Source organism: Salvelinus sp. IW2-2015, linkage group LG18 (genome assembly GCF_002910315.2).
Source record: "Salvelinus sp. IW2-2015 linkage group LG18, ASM291031v2, whole genome shotgun sequence".
NCBI lineage: Eukaryota > Metazoa > Chordata > Actinopteri > Salmoniformes > Salmonidae > Salvelinus > Salvelinus sp. IW2-2015.
Genome location: NC_036858.1, coordinates 69252804 through 69262253, shown reverse-complemented (window position 1 = coordinate 69262253; position 9450 = coordinate 69252804). Strand labels below are relative to the sequence as shown.

General features: G+C 42.8%; 1 protein-coding gene and 1 long non-coding RNA gene across 3 annotated transcripts in view; one reads left to right on the top strand and one right to left on the bottom strand.

Annotated features, from left to right (window-relative positions):
• The window catches only part of LOC111977407 (sialoadhesin-like), a 43137-nt gene extending 37351 nt beyond the window's left edge, over positions 1-5786 (bottom strand). For both annotated transcript variants that reach the window (XM_070448673.1, XM_024006809.3), the window contains exons 1-6: positions 5608-5786; positions 5264-5341; positions 4646-4991; positions 4263-4481; positions 3761-4117; positions 3420-3644 (exon numbers count right to left, since the gene is read on the bottom strand). In XM_070448673.1, the coding sequence (XP_070304774.1) occupies positions 3420-3644; positions 3761-4117; positions 4263-4481; positions 4646-4781 (937 nt within the window). In that variant the 5' untranslated portion in view covers positions 4782-4991; positions 5264-5341; positions 5608-5786. The remainder of the gene's footprint in view (positions 1-3419; positions 3645-3760; positions 4118-4262; positions 4482-4645; positions 4992-5263; positions 5342-5607) is intronic.
• Positions 1-9450, top strand: part of LOC139029190 (uncharacterized) — a 980011-nt gene that overhangs the window by 796039 nt on the left and 174522 nt on the right. The gene's annotated exons all lie outside the window — the stretch shown is intronic.

Here is a 9450-nt window from a genome sequence, read left to right as displayed (position 1 = left end):
AGAGGAGAGAGAGATTGAGGGAGTTTCGGATGGAGATCTGAGTGCTAGATAGAAGAGTAACGAGGGGAACAGCCAATACTCCTGGTAATCATTTTGGATTACGCACCCGGTAATCGTCTGTAGGCAATCCCGTTCGCAACGGTGGCATGAAAGGTCGCAGTTGGAAGCTCTTTCCATTTATTCGTCGGGTGGGTTTATCCAGGGAAACCCTGAGGGATCCAGGCACTGCATTCATGTCTCGTGTGATGAAAGATGTCTGACAATCTACATAAATCAAACTGATGAGGACCAATAGTACCATTGCACAAACCGGACGGGCTATTGAAACGCTTCAAAAATACCCTAAAGCAGATGCTGAAAGAAAGTCATCGAGAGAAACGGGAGGAACTGGGACCAGCTGCTGCCCCACCTGTGTTCTCTGCATGAGGTACCCCAAGCGTCCTGGGTTCCCGTTGAGCTCTTGTATGGCCGTCGGCCCAGCGGACTGCTTCGCAGCGTAGTAGAATGTGGAGGAGATGAGGAGAAGGATGAGGCGATTGGCCAGTGGTGTGGTGAGAGAGCCCATGGCCCAGGCCGCAATGCGCCCAGGAGCGTGTCTACATCTGGGGGTCCTAACCACGAGAGTTCACCCAGGTGAGAAGGTCTTGATGTTGATCCCTACAACAGAGAGTCTAATTCCTGGCTACGTGGCATGGGCACTACGACATCGTCCGAGCGGTAGTCGACGTCAAAAACAAGGTCCACCAACCCTCCAGCTTTACCTATGTGACCTTGCTGAAGAAATGGCATAGACCACCCCCTGTCGAAGTTTGCAATGGGGAAGACCTCAGCCTAACCGACAACAAGAGCCAGAGAGTTGGTCAGCAGAATACGGCCTTGTTCTCAGAGGTGCGGGGTGCACAGATCTCGTGGAAACATCATATCGTCAATTTCAAATTACCCACGGTTTTATTATGGTAAGGAAATACCATGAGTGTGATGAATCGACACTATAATTTCTCGGATTATCCAAAGCCCTAGGGTGTGTCGGTAACTCACAGGGAGGATGTGACAACAATGCTGATTTAGGACACGTGATAGGTACTAGGTGGAAGGAGTCCCACAGTAGCTGATCAGTTCCTAGCACTATATAAGTTTGCATGAGAAGGTGTCACATTATGGCGCCATAGAAGCAGGGGCAAAACAGAGGAACCACACCTCCTGCGATATTTGTCAGTCACAGAATTATCTACGGGCCTTGTGAGAGAGTATCACAGTTGTATAGAGATGTATATCTGTAAACAGACTTATTTGCTGTGCTCCATGAGTACTCAGAGTATGCATGGATTTTGTAACGATATCTGTATGGAACGAGACCGCTGAAGGATATTTTGGCGAATGTCTGTGCAGATAACGTATTACCCGTGGACTCTGATCATAAAGTGGATATGCGTGTTGATTGTTTCAAGGTATCGCAACTCTGAGTGCAGCGAGGACCAATATCTATTATACCTGGGAAGTAAATTAATGCTCACTGTCTGCTTCACACCCGGGGACCGTAATTATTTTTTATCCATTAACCTAACATATTGTTCAATGTCACACCACACACCGTTCAACTGGGGTCTGTCTCATCAAATTTTGATCGCTCCAATGAGGAGTAACAAACCCAGGCGATCCACTTATCATCACGCAAATTCATGGAATAGAGGGAACCTCGTCCCATGTTATGCAGAAAATGCCGACGCGGAGCGAGAGCAGACCCGAGCTAACTTGCGATAAAATATATATGGTTGCACAGTGACAGTGGGAGTCCATCTCTGTAACGGTTACAGGCCCAGTGCGATGTGGCTTAAGGGATGACGGTCTGAACACGTTAGCTGCCGTCATGCAAGGTGGTGTACCGTGGCCTAGCAGAATCGGTCAGCGGTGAAAGGCAAATGTAATGAAACACACACAGGAGAGTTAATAAACAAAAAATATCGCTGTTTAACACACAATTAGACGAGTTAAGCGTTTATTTTCAGAAAACGGTGGCCTCGCAGGTCCCCCATTACCAAACCACCAAGAGGCACGTACGGGTAAGTACACGTTAATAGTTCCACTGGGGTCTTACTAAGCGCACAACGTGCCTTCCTTTACCCTGAGAGCAACAGCTTGAGAGGCTTCCTGTGTACCTCACAGTCTATGTGATATCGTAACTATAAGCCGATTGTGCAATAACTAAACTTTCCACTCACCACCCCACAGACCACTAATCAAGCGCCACACCGACTACCCCAGACGGTGCAATGGACGGATACCGACAACGAGCGAGCGACACCTTCGCAGCGAAGGTCGAGCTAGTTTGCTACGCTCAAGGCGCACTTAGTCGCCACTACCACATATCAGCGACTGTGCATTATATCACCTGATTCTATTTGCATACGACACAGACTGCCAGATAAAGCCCAGGGCTCTATCTATTTCATACTAAAAAATACTCCACGTGGTCACCAGAAAGAAGCAATGATTCACGCGCGCGTACAAGGAAAGTAAAGTGAGGAGGGCGCTGACTTGATTCTCGTTCCGTCAAGAGCACAAGGATATGTTTCGAGGGAGCACATCGCATTAGTGAGAGTGTAGGTCGACACAGTTTGTCAAGCAGGAAAGCTCTATAAGAGAAGATGAACACAATAGTAGATTGTGCGAAGAAACGAGTGCCCCTTCGCCCGTAAACAGTTTGGAACAAACTGGAACACACTGTCACAAAGGTGTTACCTCCGATCCGTGTGAGTGTTACACAGCAAGGAAAGCGATATCAGCTCATGAAACACTGAGTGGTCTAGTGTAATACGGAGGTCTACACCTGAATGGCAGAGGTGTAAATGTGAGAAGATGGAAGTACGGCTGAGTAATGTTTGTTGTCTGGCCCATTCTTAGGAAGTATACACGAAATGCTGGGTTCTATTTGGGTGCGCAATTTTACATTTAACCAGGTGGCACACGGGATGTGCTCCAAGACGGATGGGGGAAACCAAACCAGCTGTGGAGGCAACATAAAAGGAGCGCTGTGGCACACCGCGGGAGAGACCCGGGAGAGACCGACACAGAGCCAAAGCTGAGAAGAAGGATCGAGCCAAACCTACGTGATTTCTTTTGTTATGTTTTTTTTATGGCCTAGTAAAGTTGTGGTGTTTGCTGACTAAAACCTCCCGGTCTCTGTGTTAATCTCTGCATGCTCAACCCAACACCCCACGGTTACCACAATCTTAATAAATGACCACATGTTCATGAATTTGATTATATATTCTTGAATCCCATTCAACACAGCTTGGGAATAGATATGGAACTAAGGTAGAAGTGGACGTCACAATCACAGCATATACAAATAGGATTGTCCCTCAACTTGAAAAAACATTTTATTTGTATGAAATGTTGTTTACAAGGTCAATACTCACATACTGCAGGAGAGTGGAGATCCTCATGGTCTTTTACAGCACAGGAGTAACTGTCTGCATCACTAAAGGAGTCTAAGTACAGGTTGGAAGTGTCCTCCTTTACTTTGCGTCCATTCTTGTACCAGATGTAGGTGGGGATGGGGTTGTCAGTCAGAGTACAGGTGGTGATACACGTCAGTGTCCTCTTCCCTGCCTTTCTGGCAGGAGTCACCTTCACCAGCAGGTCTGAATACAGGGTTAATGACAATAACATAATTAAAACCATCAAGAATTACATATAAAATATAAAGAAACCAACAGTGAATAGAAATCTGTGGGTATGATCATTTGTTCAGTGTAACCTGTGACAGTCAGAGTTGTTCCAGGMAAACTGTATCCCCATCTTGAGGTCTGTGTGTTGAATATAAACTTGTACTCAGCTGAGTCCTCRTCTCTCAGATCTGTGATTCTCAGGGTGGAGCGACCTCTCTCATTCTCTKCWSCATARTCCACACGACCTGCATACKCTGGGTCTMTGGTTAGGTCCTCAGGGATCAACTTATCTCTCCAGATGTCACTCTGTTTAGGACTAAACCAGAGTGATGATGTGATATTATAAAGACTAAAATAAGTACAATATATGTTCACTGATGACCCCTTCAAGGCACAGATTGTCTTCTTGGTGTAAGTCACTCTATTGCAGTCCTGACCCTGGACACCTAAAACATAATGGAATCACATCAGTACTTTCAGATATTTTCATAAAAGCCAAGACCTATCAAATTACACAGTGAGACCCACAGGACGTAGTACAAACATTCGGTATAAATTCTGTATTAGATTCCATATTAGATTCACACTCACACACTGCAGGAGAGATGAGATCCTCATGGCCTTTTACAGCACAGGAGTAACTGTCTTCATAGTTACTGGAGACTGGGTCTTTGTACTGGGGGGAGGTGCTCTCATCTAGATGTTGTCCGTTCTTGTACCAGATGTAGGTGGGGTTACCAGTCAGAGTACAGGTGGTGCTACAGGTCAGTGTCTTATCCTGATGTCCATCAGTCACCTTCACCTGAAGACCTGGAGAAAAAACAATATCACTGTAAATCCCTTTGTCACAGACGTATCACTTTAATACAATAATGTAAGAAGTCCTATGTTATACAGACATAAATACAAAACCAAGACAATTTTCCTGAACTAAATGGAATTCAACAGTTTAACTATATTGAATGTAACTGTACCTGTGACAGACAGAGTGACTCCAGGATTGCCAGTATATTTCCATCCTCCAGTCTGATCTGTAAATCTGAACTTGTATGTAGCTGAGTCACTCTCTCTCAGGTCTGTGATTGTCACGGTGTGACTATTCTCTTTCATCCTCACGGTACGTCACACGTCCTTTGTAGTCTGGGTCATCACTCAGACTCACATAATTCTCCACAGCATACATTTAGTGAACCAGAGGTTGTGTGATTGTATAACCACTGGGATATGTGTAAGAGCAGGTCAGCTCCACTGATGACCCCTTCAAGGTACAGATACTCTGAGTGGTGTAAGTCACACTCCAGCCATCCTGACCCAGTACCACTGAAACACAGCACACAACACAATGGTATCATAACTAAGCGCAAGGTCTATTGGCTCACACTGACAGTAAAGTTTCCAGACTTTGTTGCCGTAGTTGCTGAGTGTGAATAGAAAACACAGATAAGCATCACTCAGTGAGGTGTGAAAGATAACTATTTAAGTGAAGTGGAGACGACTAACGAACACACCAGCAATAACATTATGATTCTTATCCTTTTAGAAATGTCCGTAGATTGACAACAGAGAACTTAAAGATAAGAATGAGACCATACCTGCTACAGACCAGAGAAAGACCACCAACACACTTCCTGTTGTTCTCAGGCCAATTGTTGCATCTCCCACCCTGCAGTCTTAGAAATATAAAACAACAACTCAAGCAATAGCTGGTGAATAACTCCACCTGATTCGTAATGGATACAATAAAGTCATAATCACACAACCACCTATTGAACAATCTGTAGTACTGTAAACCATTTTTCTACATTGATTGTTCAGAAGCTGTTTTATTTCTCAGACCCAAATATAGGAACTCTCTGCGGCCGGCAAGCTGAACACTGACCACCAATTCAAAGATAGCTCCATCCCGAAGCTGTGAGGCTAACAGCAAGTGACTTACACAAACACACACAGTGTCACGATTGTCGTCTGGAGAGGTGAAGACCAAAATGCAGCGTGGTAAGTGTCGTCATTTTAATGGTAAACTGAACACTACACAAAACAACAACGAGGAAAAAACGAAAAGAAACAGTTCTGCCAGGTGACCATACACTAAAACAGAAAACAATCATCCACAACACACAATGGAAAACAGGTTACCTAAATATGGCTCCCAATCAGAGACAACGTTAGACAGCTGCTCTGATTGGGAACCACACCATGCCAAACAACACAGAAAACCAACAATAGAGAAAAAGAACATAGACTGCCCACCTAGTCACACCCTGGCCTAACCAAAATAGAGAATAAAAACCCTCCTATAGCCAGGGCGTGACACACACACACACACACGCACACACACACACCATTGGATTCTCTTCAAGGAGGAGGAAGGGAGGACCATCCTCCTCAGTGAATTTTATATAAATAAAATGTAAAACATGTAAAAAGTTATCAATTTTAATAAAACTATAATAAATGTATTCTCATGTCTTCCAATAATTAATTAAAACACACCGTTTGTGACAATTAAGGTCTACAGTAGCCTCAGCAGCACCTCTGTAGTGTAGCACCATGGTTAAAATCTAGGAGGCTCATGGTTCTCACCCCTTTCATAAACCTACACAGTAATTATATGCAATTTCCGGAGGACGTCCTCCACTATCAGATTTCTTGCAGCATGAACTGACATGTAGTCCACCCAATCAAACGATCAGAGAATTAGTCTAGTCCTGAAAAGCATAAGCTAAAATGTGGTGAGTAGTTTAACTCAAAGAGAAAGACAATAGTTGACAGTTTTGAAACAAATTATTTCTTCCAAAATTCAGAAGAAGCAAGAGAGAGAGGGGGATAGATAGGAGAGAGATGAAGAGAGAGAGGAGAGGAGAGAGCTATATTTGGGTTGTATTTTTTTTTAACTTTCACTTTCACTTAGCTACCTAGTTTAGCCTACTTAAACACACTGTCTCTACAGAGAGGGATGCTATGTTAGCTTAGCTTCTAGTTTAGCCTACTTAAACATCTGGCTCAAACAGATGCTATGTTAGCTAGCTGGCTATGGCTATTCAACGCTGGAACTCTTCCAAGTCAAAAAAAAGCTTTCGGTTTTGTTAACTACACCCGGCCCGCATGATTGTAACTACACTGTACTGCATTGATTGTAGTGGGTTAATTAATACGTTAATTCTAGTAGCTATGTGAGTATGAGTTTTAGCGGTCATGGTATGAAAGGTTTTTCACCTGGTCCACAGAGAGCTGATGTGTTGTGCACCTAAAGTCCCAAGCAAAAAGGGAAAGGTAAGAGGAGGAGAGTGCGTACATAGCGCGAGAAGGAATTATAGTTGACTCGTTCAGGAAGCTAGCCTTATGTCACACGCACTACTTCACAGGAGTGGCATTTATCAAAATGCATTTTTTGGTAGAATTGCCTTCTAAAACATGTGAACTTTCACTGTGCCTTAATAGCAAAATTGTATCTGTAAATAGAATAAAATTGTTAAATTACGAGCTTAGTTGGTTTAGCGATGAAAAGCCAGGAACCTTCCGCTAGCCATGATCGGCTGTTATGTTGGATGGGCTGAACATGCAAGAGTTAAGTTCAGATTGGTGTGCCATGCAGGATGCTTCTGTCCTATAACATGAGCTGCTCAGTATGTTTAGGTAATCCTCTGTACCATGGAGAAATGTTTTTCAACAGAACCGGATACACACCTGACCCCACACGCAAACACAGTTCACTTTCATAGCAGCCACATAAAAACAGTATGCTCACTTGCTTATTGTATAAGATGTGACCGACCGGCTTGATTCGGTCCTATGTAGCAAATTTGAAATAAAATAAATAAAAGTAGGGACTCAGAGATGGAAATGGTATATCGTACACTGCAGTTGAGGAACAATGGGAAGTAATTCGGCTTTGAAAGTTGATAAACTTTTGAAAATATGTCCTTGAATGTTTTCGTACACGATGTTCTTCACAAACACAAACTATATCAAATAAATTAAAATTAAAAATAAATCCTCCGAAATTGGAGAGCAGTAGCAACGCTTTTGCAGTTCTTCATGATATCTTTCAAAAAAGCCACAGCTTTGCTTCCGTTTAAGAAAATGTTTTTTCACAGAAACCGGCGGAACGAATACACACCTCACCACACGCAAACACAAAAGCTGTGGCTTTGTCTTTTTTATTAACCTGGTTACTCATCTCAATAATCCCATGTGTGTCTTCTGTGTTACGATCTGTTATTGACATAGGTTAGGATCTGTGTGTGGTGTGTGTGTGGTGTGTGTGTGTGTGTGTGTGTGTGTGTGGTGTCGTGTGTGTGTGTGTGTGTGTGTGTGTGTGGTGTGTGTGTGTGTGTGTGTGTGTGTGGTGTGTGTGTGTGTGTGTGTGTGTGTGTGGTGTGTGTGTGTGTGTGTGTGTGTGTGTGTGTGTGTGTGTCTATATATGAGTTACTGTGTCCAACCACACCACCACTTATTGTTATGTTGGGCACTTCTGACCCAAAAAGATGTTAGGAAAATATATATTTTTTCTCAGTGATATGTATTGCTAAAAAGGGTTATGTAAATACAGGCAGCCGCCACTAACTACAAATCAAAACAGCTCACTCAACAAGCATGATGGTCTTGTAAGTATAAAAAGCAAAGCTTTATTTCATATAATTTTTACAAATCTTGAAAAGGAAATGGAATGTGGAATGCGGTACAAATCACATTATTGTGGGAGCACCTCCTCTAAGAGTATGAACAGACGGTTGAGAAGGTTTGAATCCACAAGCAACTTGCATCCACATTGTTGAAGTACAATAGAATCACACAGTAAATACTGTTAGTAGGTCAAAGCTGCGTGCTGGAACGCCTTGGTAGACCGTGGGTGGAGTAGGCATGTGGTCCTCATGTGCATTTCCTTCAGTCCAATGCTGACTTTTGCACGTTGCCAGTGTTGTTTTTTTTTTGTTTTAATATTGTACGCTATGGAATGTTATAATATCTTAGAATGTGTTGTATTGTCCCTCTGAGTTCTACATGGAACAGGTCAAAGTTCCATTTACAGTTGGTCAGTTCCATGATGTCAATTCCATTCATTCTACAACACATTCAATCATACACTCTCATCAGCTTGCATCAAAGTGATACTGAAGGTCCAGTGTTCTAGACTAGAGCTCCACCTACTGCATCTCAACAATTACTGCAGTGTTCTAGACTAGAGTTCTCCCTACTGGCATCTCAACATTACTGCACATCCTCAATAATAATTGTCCTCAATAATGTTGGCTAATAACAACATAAGAGACTGGCAATCAATTGATAGAAAGGTAAAAACACAACACTGTCTACTTGACAAAGTCACATTTAATCACACAAACACTGATGTCTGTAGTAGTACAACATGCCACTATCATATTATTTACAACTGTTGACCCTGTGTACAGTACTGTAGTAGCATAGTTAGCAGAGGAATCAGTATCAATCTCACCAAGTCTGCTGTATTGACTGCTGCTGTCCATATACTGTATAGTCTAATGAGCCTGTTATCCATATATATTCTAATGTAGCCTGTTTATCCTATATAAGTCTAATGTAGCCTGTTACCATATATAGTCTAAATGTAGCATGTTGTTATATACTATTCTGTGAATATAAGTGCTAATGAAGTACATACAGTATACATGTTCATTAAAGAACTCTGATATGGGTTTCAGGCTGTAGAGGTCTATGTGATGACAGGAAGGTGATGCTGAGTCAGTTCATCTAACCAACAATACTTACTGGAATGCAGTGAAACAAGAAGTAGCCACTG